Source organism: Xenopus laevis, chromosome 8L, assembly GCF_017654675.1.
Source record: "Xenopus laevis strain J_2021 chromosome 8L, Xenopus_laevis_v10.1, whole genome shotgun sequence".
In the NCBI taxonomy this organism is placed as follows: domain Eukaryota; kingdom Metazoa; phylum Chordata; class Amphibia; order Anura; family Pipidae; genus Xenopus; species Xenopus laevis.
The window spans coordinates 1,307,327-1,321,443 of record NC_054385.1 but is presented as its reverse complement, the minus strand read 5'-3'; the positions used below and the strand labels follow the sequence as shown (position 1 = coordinate 1,321,443).

The 14,117-nt window shown below is 48.0% G+C and overlaps 1 protein-coding gene across 1 annotated transcript; it reads right to left on the bottom strand.

The window, feature by feature from the left end:
• Nucleotides 1–6,554: 6,554 nt before the first annotated feature.
• On the bottom strand, nt 6,555–11,353 carry LOC108698118 (cysteine-rich tail protein 1). The gene is made up of 2 exons (XM_018229374.2): nt 11,202–11,353; nt 6,555–7,940 (listed from the first exon to the last, which is right to left on the bottom strand). The coding sequence occupies exon 2, from the start codon at nt 7,872–7,874 to the stop codon at nt 7,449–7,451; it is 426 nt and encodes a 141-aa protein (XP_018084863.1). The 5' UTR covers nt 7,875–7,940; nt 11,202–11,353; the 3' UTR covers nt 6,555–7,448.
• Between the last annotated feature and the right edge of the window lie 2,764 nt (nt 11,354–14,117).

The following is a 14,117-nucleotide window of genomic DNA, read 5'->3' as shown; positions in this document are numbered from 1 at the left end:
CCTGTAGCAATAACGCCCATAAGAGTCACTTTAAAGCAGGTTGTTGACCTTTGAATTAATTGTTAGTATGATGTAGAGAGGAATATTCTGAGACAATTTGCAATTGGTTTAATTTTATATTATTTTTGGTTTTAGCGTTGTTTAGCTTTTTATTCAGCAGCTCTTCAGTTTGCAGTTTTAGCCACCTGGTTGCTAGGGTCCAAATTCCCCTAGCAACCATGCACTGATGTGAATAAGAGACTGGAATATAAATAGGAGAGGCCTGAATAGAAAGATGAGGAATAAAAAGTAACAATAACAATACATTTGTAGCCTTACTGAGCATTTGTTTTTATAGATGGAGTCAGTGACCCCATTTGAAAGCTGGAAAGAGTCAGAAGAAGAAGACAAATAATTAAAAAAAATGAAATAAAGAATGAAGGCCGATTTGAAAAGTTGCTTAGAAGTAGCCATTCTATAACATACTAAAAGTTAACTTAAATGTGAACCTCCCTTTAAGCAAACAGCTAAAGGCTTTATCCAAATTCACAGAACTGATCCCTGGATCATTGTGTTTCCCACTTCTGCACTAACCCCTGAGACATGAACAGTTGCAGTTCAGCTGTAAGGATTTACATTGCGATATTTCCATATTCCTGCTCTCTAATATACACAGTCATGTGATCAGAGGCTGCTGGGAGTTGGAGTACAGGAAGTCACAATAAACAGCAGATTTGGGCATTAGCTGTATCAGGTCAAGTGATGGGGTTATCCAAACATGTGCTTCTGGGCTGCTCTCTTTCCTGTGGTCTCCCCCAGTTCTTACCCAGGTACAGAGCTCTGATTCTCTGTACTTCCTGCTCCTGGGCTGTTCTCTTTCCCATGGTCAGACAGGAACCTCCCCCTGGGTAAGTGAATCCAATCTCCCCCAGTTCTTACCCAGGTACAGAGCTCTGATTCTCTGTACTTCCTGCTCCTGGGCTGTTCTCTTTCCCATGGTCAGACAGGAACATCCCCCTGGGTAAGTGAATCTCCCCCCAGTATTTACCCAGGTACAGAGCTCTGATTCTCTGTACTTCCTGCTCCTGGGCTGTTCTCTTTCCCATGGTCAGACAGGAACCTCCCCCTGGGTAAGTGAATCCAATCTCCCCCAGTACTTACCCAGGTACAGAGCTCTGATTCTCTGTACTTCCTGCTCCTGAGCTGTTCTCTTTCCCATGGTCAGACAGGAACCTCCCCCTGGGTAAGTGAATCCAATCTCCCCCAGTTCTTACCCAGGTACAGAGCTCTGATTCTCTGTACTTCCAGCTCCTGGGCTGCTCTCTTTCCCATGGTCAGACAGGAACCTCCCCCTGGGTAAGTGAATCCAATCTCCCCCAGTTCTTACCCAGGTACAGAGCTCTGATTCTCTGTACTTCCTGCTCCTGGGCTGTTCTCTTTCCCATGGTCAGACAGGAACATCCCCCTGGGTAAGTGAATCTCCCCCCAGTATTTACCCAGGTACAGAACTCTGATTCTCTGTACTTCCTGCTCCTGGGCTGTTCTCTTTCCCATGGTCAGACAGGAACCTCCCCCTGGGTAAGTGAATCCAATCTCCCCCAGTACTTACCCAGGTACAGAGCTCTGATTCTCCATACTTCCTGCTCCTGGGCTGTTCTCTTTCCCATGGTCAGACAGGAACCTCCCCCTGGGTAAGTGAATCCAATCTCCCCCAGTACTTACCCAGGTACAGAGCTCTGATTCTCTCTACTTCCGGCTCCTGGGCTGTTCTCTTTCCCATGGTCAGACAGAAACCTCCCCCTGGGTAAGTGAATCCAATCTCCCCCCAGTGCTTAACCAGGTACAGAGCTCTGATTCTCTGTACTTCCTGCTCCTGGGCTGTTCTCTTTCCCATGGTCAGACAGGAACCTCCCCCTGGGTAAGTGAATCCAATCTCCCCCAGTACTTACCCAGGTACAGAGCTCTGATTCTCTGTACTTCCAGCTCCTGGGCTGCTCTCTTTCCCATGGTCAGACAGGAACATCCCCCTGGGTAAGTGAATCTCCCCCCAGTATTTACCCAGGTACAGAACTCTGATTCTCTGTACTTCCTGCTCCTGGGCTGTTCTCTTTCCCATGGTCAGACAGGAACCTCCCCCTGGGTAAGTGAATCCAATCTCCCCCAGTACTTACCCAGGTACAGAGCTCTGATTCTCTGTACTTCCTGCTCCTGGGCTGTTCTCTTTCCCATGGTCAGACAGGAACCTCCCCCTGGGTAAGTGAATCCAATCTCCCCCAGTTCTTACCCAGGTACAGAGCTCTGATTCTCTGTACTTCCTGCTCCTGGGCTGTTCTCTTTCCCATGGTCAGACAGGAACATCCCCCTGGGTAAGTGAATCTCCCCCCAGTATTTACCCAGGTACAGAACTCTGATTCTCTGTACTTCCTGCTCCTGGGCTGTTCTCTTTCCCATGGTCAGACAGGAACCTCCCCCTGGGTAAGTGAATCCAATCTCCCCCAGTACTTACCCAGGTACAGAGCTCTGATTCTCTGTACTTCCTGCTCCTGGGCTGTTCTCTTTCCCATGGTCAGACAGGAACCTCCCCCTGGGTAAGTGAATCCAATCTCCCCCAGTACTTACCCAGGTACAGAGCTCTGATTCTCTGTACTTCCTGCTCCTGGGCTGTTCTCTTTCCCATGGTCAGACAGGAACCTCCCCCTGGGTAAGTGAATCCAATCTCCCCCAGTACTTACCCAGGTACAGAGCTCTGATTCTCTGTACTTCCTGCTCCTGGGCTGTTCTCTTTCCCATGGTCAGACAGGAACCTCCCCCTGGGTAAGTGAATCCAATCTCCCCCAGTACTTACCCAGGTACAGAGCTCTGATTCTCTGTACTTCCTGCTCCTGGGCTGTTCTCTTTCCCATGGTCAGACAGGAACCTCCCCCTGGGTAAGTGAATCCAATCTCCCCCAGTTCTTACCCAGGTACAGAGCTCTGATTCTCTGTACTTCCTGCTCCTGGGCTGTTCTCTTTCCCATGGTCAGACAGGAACATCCCCCTGGGTAAGTGAATCTCCCCCCAGTATTTACCCAGGTACAGAACTCTGATTCTCTGTACTTCCTGCTCCTGGGCTGTTCTCTTTCCCATGGTCAGACAGGAACCTCCCCCTGGGTAAGTGAATCCAATCTCCCCCAGTACTTACCCAGGTACAGAGCTCTGATTCTCTGTACTTCCTGCTCCTGGGCTGCTCTCTTTCCCATGGTCAGACAGGAACCTCCCCCTGGGTAAGTGAATCCAATCTCCCCCAGTACTTACCCAGGTACAGAGCTCTGATTCTCTGTACTTCCTGCTCCTGGGCTGTTCTCTTTCCCATGGTCAGACAGGAACCTCCCCCTGGGTAAGTGAATCCAATCTCCCCCAGTACTTACCCAGGTACAGAGCTCTGATTCTCTGTACTTCCTGCTCCTGGGCTGTTCTCTTTCCCATGGTCAGACAGGAACCTCCCCCTGGGTAAGTGAATCCAATCTCCCCCAGTACTTACCCAGGTACAGAGCTCTGATTCTCTGTACTTCCTGCTCCTGGGCTGTTCTCTTTCCCATGGTCAGACAGGAACCTCCCCCTGGGTAAGTGAATCCAATCTCCCCCAGTTCTTACCCAGGTACAGAGCTCTGATTCTCTGTACTTCCTGCTCCTGGGCTGTTCTCTTTCCCATGGTCAGACAGGAACATCCCCCTGGGTAAGTGAATCTCCCCCCAGTATTTACCCAGGTACAGAACTCTGATTCTCTGTACTTCCTGCTCCTGGGCTGTTCTCTTTCCCATGGTCAGACAGGAACCTCCCCCTGGGTAAGTGAATCCAATCTCCCCCAGTACTTACCCAGGTACAGAGCTCTGATTCTCTGTACTTCCTGCTCCTGGGCTGCTCTCTTTCCCATGGTCAGACAGGAACCTCCCCCTGGGTAAGTGAATCCAATCTCCCCCAGTACTTACCCAGGTACAGAGCTCTGATTCTCTGTACTTCCTGCTCCTGGGCTGCTCTCTTTCCCATGGTCAGGCAGGGAGGATGGTCTCTTATTCTTTTCTCCTTTCAGATTGCAAGCTCTTTGCTTCCTGTATTGGTCAGTGGGTGTGGTCTCTGTATGTTAGATGGGGGGCTATTGAGTTGTACAGGACTGATAAAGCTGTGGCCACTAGAGGGAGCTCTGGGCACATGACACCCCTATATTCTGCTTCCTCCAGTCTCAATGAATCAGTGGAGAGAACCCTGACCGTCTGGGGGTTCATCCTGACTACAGTCCATGTATTTTGAATTGGTTGCCCCCAAAATGATTCCACTGATTGGGGAGGGGGGTCCTCACCCTCACAGTTTCCTATTCCCATGATTCAGTGGTGTTTGTTTTCCCATCACATAAGAACTTGAGCCTAACGAGTTGTGCATATTAATTAGCAATGGTCAAGCCCAGCCAGGCACATCCCTCCCTCCATTACTTTATTGTAGTTATAACAAATCAAGGTTTGTATGTAGAATCCCTGACATGGGGCAACAAGGAGGATATGCCTTTAAATAGTGTCTGGTGCATGGCATTGCCTCCCAGCAGAGGTGGTAGTCACGTTTGTGTGGTGTAATACTGATGGGCCTGACTCTACTCCTTGTCAACCTGTTGGGCCTGATTCCTTTGTTATGATTGGCTCCCAGATACGTAGTGAGTTACGTGTCCCCCGCCGACACCCCATGGGAGAATTTGCACCTTCCCCGTCCCAATCTGTCAACTCCATCTCTGTATGTGGCACAATAATCACCCACAGGGGCCTGTTAAAGGGCAAGTAGCATGTAGCTTTATTATCTATATATTTATATGCAGCTTTATTATGTGGAAACAGAGATATCAGCATCAGCCAATAGGGAGGAACCAGACTGGGCCCCCTTAGCTCATAACAAGGTTACAGATATATAGAAACATTGGGGTGTCACCCTGCTATAGTTCCAGAGGTACCCAGGGTACAAATAAACACTCACCCCAAATCTCCCCCTAACTGACCTTCAGACTGGGCCCCCTTAGCTCATAACAAGGTTACAGATATATAGAAACATTGGGGTGTCACCCTGCTATAGTTCCAGGGGTACCCAGGGTACAAATAAGCACTCACCCCAAATCTCCCCCTAACTGACCTTCAGACTGGGCCCCCTTAGCTCATAACAAGGTTACAGATATATAGAAACATTGGGGTGTCACCCTGCTACAGTTCCAGGGGTACCCAGGGTACAAATAAACACTCACCCCAAATCTCCCCCTAACTGACCTTCAGACTGGACCCCCTTAGCTCATAACAAGGTTACAGATATATAGAAACATTGGGGTGTCACCCTGCTATAGTTCCAGGGGTACCCAGGGTACAAATAAGCACTCACCCCAAATCTCCCCCTAACTGACCTTCAGACTGGGTCCCCTTAGCTCATAACAAGGTTACAGATATATAGAAACATTGGGGTGTCACCCTGCTATAGTTCCAGGTGGTATTAAATAAGTGGGGTTACAGTAAGATGGTCACTAATATTGGGGGGCCTGTGTGTAGTTGAAGTATCAGGGCCAGTATTTGGGGGGTCGGGGTGCTGGGGAGTAAATAACAGTGAGACTGATCCAGGTGTATTTGAGCAGCAGTTGATGTTGGTTTTGGCTTTTGCCCTGGGGGTAACTATATATAAATATTTATCTGCCCCCCTATTACACACACAGTAGAACTCCCAGCATCCCCAGCAAGACAAGGAATAATAAGGCTTTTGTGCCAGTTTTCCTATAATGCCCCCGGGGCAGTTGTACTTACCCATCAGCCTTCTCGCCCAGAACCCCCACCCTGTCTCCTGGACACATTGATCTGCTCAATTCCCACCATGTCTCCCGGGGACTGGGATATAAAAAAAAAGGGGGTATATGAGATTTACCCTGGGGTAATAGTTTGCTGCCCATGGGGTAGGTAGAAATATCCGCAGGCAGAACAAGGGAGCTGACACTCTACTTAACCCTGATGTCTGGAAGGGCCCAGTGCAGAGGAATGTTCCATATGAGAAGCTTCTCATTCTCCCGTCTGTACAAAGCCACATTCAGCTTCCACTTGCCCAAACAATAGCCCCATTGTCGGCCCCTCCTGCCCCTGATTGGCACTTGTTTGCTCCTTATTGCTCTGCCTGCCCGTCCCATTGGAAGGTAAATAGCTGCACTCAATAGATCTCTTGTGGCCTGAGCCGTGGGAACATACCTGCCACTTCCCTGGCCCCTGCCCACTCACCTGAGAACTGCCACCACCTATAGCATTACCTGCTGCTTCTCTTACTGTGGCCCCTGCCCACTCACCTGAGAACTGCCACCACCTGTACAATTACCTGCTGCTTCCCATTATAGGGAGAGGGGCAACTGAGGGTGTGGGCAACCCTCTCCAGCTTTAATGCTGCCCATACCAGCCTGTGATTCAGCTGGATTTGCCAATACCTGTACTTGGGGCAGTTGATAATTACGTCCTGTTGAACTACAACTCCCAGCAGCCATTGCTCAACTGACAGGAACAGTAGGAAGAGAGAGAGAGAGAACAAGAAGTGTCTGTGTCAGTTTAGGAGCCTTTAATTCAATCATTTAATTTCTTATATAAAAAATAGCAGTGATCTTGTGCAGCATTCCTCGGACCTGGTCTCTGTGTAAGCCCCGCCCAATTGGGGGCACATCAGTTTAAAGGGTAACTACACTTGAAGACGAAAGCTCCTCCCCACCGACAGCCCTTATTTCCTATAGCCAATCCATGTATGGGGGGAGGGAGCCCTATAATTAGCATGTTGTAAATGGAATCAATCTGATCAGTGTTGCAGTTGGTCCTCATTTTAAACTTTCTTTGCCTCCTGGTTCTTCCACTTTGCAATGTAGATTTAAACGTCTCCCCAGTTGATGGGCTGGGCACCCCAAATACAATCAGGGGCTTTATTATTTCTCTTTCCCTATTCATTTCCCAGTCGGACATCTGCCTGGTTGCTAAGGCCAGGTGGTCCCTAGTAACCATTCAAATGCCAAACTGCCAGTTAAAATTTGAAATATTCCTGGCACTACAAAGAACACAAAATCATAGACCAACTGCAAATTGCTAACATGTGATTGAAGCATGAGCTTTGTGGCATGGACCCCCAGGGACCACCCCCCACTGCACCACAAATGTGGGGTTTTATAATTAGGAGTAAATTGCAATCTGTGGATAAATACAAATGAATGATACATTACAATAATAATCCCAGGGCAGCCTTGGCACTGTGCTTTGCTGGTTGCTAGAGTCCCGCTGCTTGGCAACAACACGTGAGTCTGTCTGTCCGTGGAAAAGAGGAGTGTGGATTGGATTTGGCAACACAAGTCGCCCAAGATGAGCAAGCGGAGAGTTTGTGGGAGCCAGACACCCCCAAAAAGAATCATTCCATGGGGCTGAAGCCAGCGGGCAGTTCTTTCTCTGGAACTTCAGATTAGGAGACGACGCAGCAACTCTTGCGACAGCAGCCGCAGCATTTGCAGCAGGGGTAACAGCAGCATGGCTCCTCCTCCTGCGACACTGTCGCACCCACCTTGTTCCTCTTGTCCAGGTCGATGTCGTACATCCCGGGTGGGTGGCCGCCGTTCTGGGGTGGGTCGGCGTATGGATTGTGGGGTCGTCTCCATGACTCCTGGGTGCGCACTTTATTGGCCTCCCTCGGGGCAGGAGTTGTTACGTCGCTGCTGTACCTGTCTTGCGCCGAGTACGAGGGGTAACTTGGCACCGCCGTGGGGTTGGCAATAACGAGCCCATCCAGGTCCTCCTCTCCCAGGGTGCGGCGCACAAAACTGCTCTTCAGCTGGGCCCGCGGGATGGTGACGCTCGCGTACGGGTTCTGCACATTCGCTCCTTTATCCATCGCCCCCGCGGAACTGTGCAATGATGCTGCTTAAAGGCCAACTAATCCTCTGCGCAAATTGCCCACCTGCAAGAAAGAAAACTCAGTATCAACATCTCAACAGCCCCATTTATACCCCCCATTTACACAACATGGGCCCCTGCAGGGTCACAACATATATATACCTCCTGGGTCCCCTGCTGCTCCCTCTGTAGTTCCCCCCCTGATCATGCCCTCCCCTTCAGCCAATGAAAACATGACTGACCCCTAATTACCTGCCCAAACAAGTCTCTATTATCCCTTTCTAATACAAATACCCACATAGTTACCCCTAAACAATGGGAAGGGGGGTCTCAAACTCCATAAAGTACAACCCGACCAGTCGCTTTTCAGATCCCCCAATAACGTCATCTGCTGAAAGCCTGGGCTCTGGCATAAACAGGGGGCACCGGAGACTGGGTCGCTAAATGCTTTTGTGGGTTCTGCTCCGTTCAGCAGCCCCTGCGCTTGTCTCAGCAGTGAAACTAGGGGGGTATCTACAGACCCTGCAGTTGCAAACGAGCCCAGGACTGTAGGAGGGCCACTAAGGCCCTAATTAATCCATTTCATCTTGGCAGAATAGGTCAACTCACCAATGTTTACGGACCCTATAATGAATTTGGTGTGGGGCCCACTAACATCAGTTAAACCACTGAGTGAAGCCCTTTAGCTGCCCTGCAGGAGGCATAACTACATGTTACTGGGACCCACAGCAAACTAGTTTTCAGGCCCCAAAATGTCTAGAGGTTGACCTGTTCCACCAGTATTTAATGAAATTGTACGTGAATAAGAGCCTTATGTGGCCCCTATACTTCTGGGCCCCCCTGCAGCCGCAGGATCTGCTTCCTCTGTAGTTTTGCCCGTGTGCCCTGGTCAGTAGATCAGCGCAGGGGCAATAAATGAACACAAGAGGCAGAATGGTGCATGTTGGTATCACTAATACCCTCCTGGGTGCCACTACCAATCAGAGCATGGGATCATTGGCACAAGACCAGCCTGTAGCCAATCAGAGCATAAGATCATTGACACAAGACCAGCCTGTAGCCAATCAGAGCATGAGATCTTTGGCTAGGGCTAATCTGTAGCCAATCAGAGCATGTCATCATTGGCTAGGGTTAATCTATAGCCAATCAGAGCATGAGATCATTGGCACAAGACCAGCCTGTAGCCAATCAGAGCATGAGATCATTGGCTAGGACTAATCTGTAGCCAATCATCAATCAGATCAATAGAAACAAGACCAGTAATGGTGTCAAGTCTCCTGTTTTTATGAGACAGATTCCCATATTCCATTTACCCAGAATTCCTGTCACCAGGGGACACAATTAGCTCAGCGGTGATTAATGATTAAACAGGAAAGATCTTTGGTCGCTGCTCTGAGATAAATGCGTCAGGCCAATCACGTCTGCCATACACACACCAATATTATCAAAGGGAACATTTACGATATTTGGTGGGTGGGAGACCAATGCAGAAAGCTGTTATATCGGTCGGCTCATCGATGGGGGTCAGGCCGAAAATTTTGAAGGCACCCGAACATGGGCCATCTATTGTTTCTCCCTGTATTTCTGATGATGATTCAGTTCCACACGTGTCTATTGAAATGAACGATCTTTTCCAGGAAACATTGTAATTGTAATGTATATACGGCTGCATTGTCCAGCTGAGGATTATGGGAGCTGTAGTACCAACAAGGCTGGCCATTTATTGGGCGGTGGCTCCTATATGACAGCAGCCCTGTCTCCTCTCAGACAATAAAGGGGAAATTCCAAACCTTCCACTTATTTTCTATAGAACAGATGAGACCTCTCTGCAGCTTACAACTTTTCATACTGCTGGGTTGCTATGATTAGCTACCCCTGGCAACCAGCATTATTCGGAGGATGCAATTTGTGTTCTAGCTCTTTGCTAGGGCCAGTGGGGCCCTCATCAGCTGACAGATTCAATACCAGTCAGACAGGTGGCACAGCCTGCTTCATAAACCACAGAGAATAAAAAATAAAGACCAAGTGCAAATTGTTTCCAGGTATCACAGTAAATAAATCATGAATAAACTCTGGTGCAAATCTGCTGCTGACCTGGACACAAATCGCTGTGCTCGCTAGTAGTTGCTAATTAGTTGTGCTGTAGTTATTAGTTCATTCGTTTATCTCAAGGAATTTCACTAAATCGATGCCGCCGCCTCCCCTGTACAGCAACTCCCGGCCTCTCGAGGGATCCTGGGAGTTGTTCTATAAGAGCCACACACCTATGTATGAGGGTTAGGTTGGAGCATCCGCTGATCTATTGTTTCTCATATGAATAGTTTGTGAGTCAGGCCCCGGCAGTACAATGGGGGCCACAGTGACGGAGCAGGCGGCTGGGAGTCTTTAGTTACCGGACAGACAGGCCGAGCCGGACGGACTCCTTTCTGAGCAGGACTAAATTTAGCCTGGGACTTTTTCTACTCACACAAAACTCCCTAAACCCCCGGAGCAGTTTCCTCTAGATCCGCTCGGCCGGATTTCTATGTTTGAGTCTAGAGCGGAGGTGGGTAACGGAAGGCCCTCCAGCTGTCAGGGGGTCGCTGGGAGTTGCAGGTCAGCATCATATGAAGGGGCCCTGTGTATGTAATTCCAACCCACTGTACCTGTAATGCGACTCCCAAGCACCATGGAAAGGAGTCACTTCCCTGCCGGAGGGAGTCAACTCACCTGCACAGGTAAACAGCTCGTGTCGGCCCTTACTCAGCGCTAAAGAATGTGACGCGGACATAGAAGCACCTCTGCGTCACCTGATCAGTCACCTGATCTATTATACACAACTATAAGCCCCTGTCAGTGTATGGGGGTCCTCACCTCTCTACCCACTGCCACTGATACTAAATAATAATAATAATGATAATAATACTAATAATAAGTAAAAATAATAATACTAATAATGATTGTCAGTAATCAGCTGGGCCTCGTCCATTATACACAACTGTAAGCCCCCGTGTCTAGAGGTCCTCACCTCTCTACCCACCACCACTGATACTAAATAATTATACTAATAATAATAATACTATTACTACTAATAATGATTGGCAGTAATGAGCAGGGCCCGGCTATAGCCAGTCATTAGATGAGAGTCAGATTAGAAATAATGCACGAATGAGTTGTAGGGCCCTTGGGGGCAGAGTCAGTATTAAAGGGGCACTGACTAAATGTGCCATGGATTGTGCCCAACTGTATGAGCCAGTGAATGACGGGAGGGCCCCAGTAAGGGGCAGCTGATTGGCTGGCACAGAGTACAGGGTGGTAGAGACAAGTGGGAATAAGAGTGTGGTACCTGTGTCAGGTGCATTCCAGGTTCAGGCTGAGCCCCCCAGCAGGTGCCAATGTCAAGGGGTGGAGGTGTCGCTCTCGTTGCTGCCGCAGAGTAGAATGAAGGGCAGACTCACCTGCTGAGGCTTTTCTATAGCAGGGGGAGGGGAGCAGGGAGTATCAGACTGGGCGTGATTTAGTAACTCCCTGCCACGGGCTCATTCCCTCTCATTCTTATGCAAATCACCAACACATATTTGGCATTGCTGTGCCACCCGGAGGCCTCATACAAACACAGCAGGTGGGCAACCCGGGAATTCTGCCAAAGACTACAAGTCCCAGCAGCCACCTGGCAGAGCCTGATTTAAAGGGAAAGTGTTACATGTAGCCTGGCCCCACTCCTATACCCCTCTAGTGTGGTCTCCCTGCACCCATGGGCCCCAAGCACTGCGGCTGGACTGGCACTGCCGATAGGTGCCCCTGTGTTATTGATTGGCTACTTGATGCCTATGAAATACATGGGGTGCCATGCTGCAGGCTGTGCTGGATTCTACAAAGTAATGCAGTTATTCATGAAACAGAAGCATTTTTTCTTGAGTAAGTGATTGTGGCCCTGGGAGCATGTGCCCCGCCAGTGTAGTCTGCAGCATGTATCAACAATAACTGCTAATGAATGTACTACAACTCCCAGCACTCTCGTGCCCGAGCCCTGTGATAGGAGGAGAAAATTCTGCCAGTCAAGCTTTGGCGTTGGCCCTGGGGCCTGTGTAGGCTGCTAAGACCCTGGAGCTGGGCATTCAGACTGGCGCTCTATTTAGCAATGAAGTTCCACACTGCACAGAACCCATTACAGCCTGCAGCAGGATAGTGACTAGTCTCTGTGGGCTGTGGTTAGTCTCAGGTTGGGTTGGGCTGTGATCAGTGTTTGTGGAGTGCTGATTTGCCCTTTAATAGTCACAAACACAACCTGAATGGTCACATTGTGAGGTTTTATGGGGGGGGGTGTTGTTTCTAACAACAACAACACAGCAGCCATGTCTTGCTTTATGGCAGGGATCCCAGATACTCATTTGGGCTGTAGGATCAATGACCCTTTATACGAGAGTGGGAGAGATAAGGTGCCTGGGAGTCACATTCCCTGGACTTCAGCCCCAGTGATACTCTCAGCCCTAATCATATCTGACTCATAACCAGGGGGATCTGCTGCTGTTCTACAGGGATGGGTTCTTGCTGGGAGTTGTAGTTCAGCAGGAACTTCATAGATGACATTGTTCTGGCTATAGAGTTAAAATCAGAAATATTGTCAGTGGGCAGAACTCAACTGTGTGCGTGGGAGATAAACAGCTCGTTCTGTGGTTAAGTTCCCCTTTAAGTCCCTCACAGCAGTAAAGCAGCGGGGCAGATAGAATTAAGAGCCGGGGGGGCATCCGATACAGCCAGCAGCAGGAAACTAGACAGGTACATACAGGGTGTCTTTTCCCAGTCTCAGATACTCTATAACTGGTCTCCCTAGCGCCCCCCATCTGTGGGAAATGGTACTACTGGCTGGTCTGTTACAGTAATACTAAATACTACCTTCCTAGTCTCTACAGACAGTTCTTGCTCAGAGGCTTTAGTTCCCCTTTAAATTACCTGGCGCCATTGATTAAAGCTTAGTCTGCCACAGTTTACACTGTACTGCAGGGGGGCCCAATAGGTACATCAGACAATGTCAACAAACAGCGAGTCTATTTCATGCACATATTTATTATTATTATTATTATTATTATATAAGATATAGTTGTTTGTTAAATATAACAATATACATGTTCTCACAATAAGTATAATATATATAAGTAATAGTTTCCATGGAACAGAAAGCTAACAATGATTTTATGGATGTACAACATTACCAAAAGGAGACCTCCCATTAGTATGGACACTCCTGATGTACTGAGAGTTAGGATTCTGTTCAACTTCCCCTTTAAACGGAGCTGTTGTGCAAGAAAAGCAGCCTTTTGTTATATAACAGTGAATAGTGGTGAAGGAATGTTGCTGGGTTTCATGCCATGGGGGGGGGGGTTCTGTGTCGCTGCCCTTACGGAGCCTCAGACCTTCTCTAGCTCTGTTGCTAGGTTCTGAGTGCCTAGTTACCAGCCAGCGCTGGAAGAGGAATCGCCATAATGATGAGCTTGCAGAATGAGTGAGGTTACTTCCCCTTTAAACATCTGCAAAGAAATATAAATGAAGCCAAAGCCAAGTCCCTTGTTACATGGAGCTGGTACATGGGTGTCACGTGAAATGGGGAGTCAATAAACATCACGCTCTGCCCAAGGGCAATAGGACACTGGATAAGGACTCAGTACTCATATACACCTTATATACCTATATACACCTTATATACACCTTATATACCTATATACACCTTATATACCTATATACACCTTATATACACCTTATATACCTATATACACCTTATACCTATATACACCTTATATACCTAATCTACCTCATATACCTTATATACACCTTATATACCTATATACACCTTATATACCTATATACACCTTATATACCTTATATACACCTTATATACCTATATACACCTTATATACCTATATATATATACCTATATACACCTTATATACCTATATACACCTTATATACCTATATACACCTTATATACCTTATATACCTCATATACCTTATATACCTATATACACCTTATATACCTCATATACCTCATATACCTATATACAACTTATATACCTATATATACCTTATATACCTCATATACCTTATATACCTATATACACCTTATATACCTATATATACCTTATATACCTTATATACCTATATACACCTTATATACCTCATATACCTTATCTGCCACGCTGCTTTATAATGTCACCCCCAGGCTGGAATGTGCCAGGACAGAGCAGATAGTGGCCCAGGTGCATTG

What these genes read in the sequence shown, in the direction of transcription:
- LOC108698118 (XM_018229374.2), bottom strand. Translation starts at nt 7,874, where the DNA reads ATGGATAAAGGAGCGAATGTGCAGAACCCGTACGCGAGCGTCACCATC.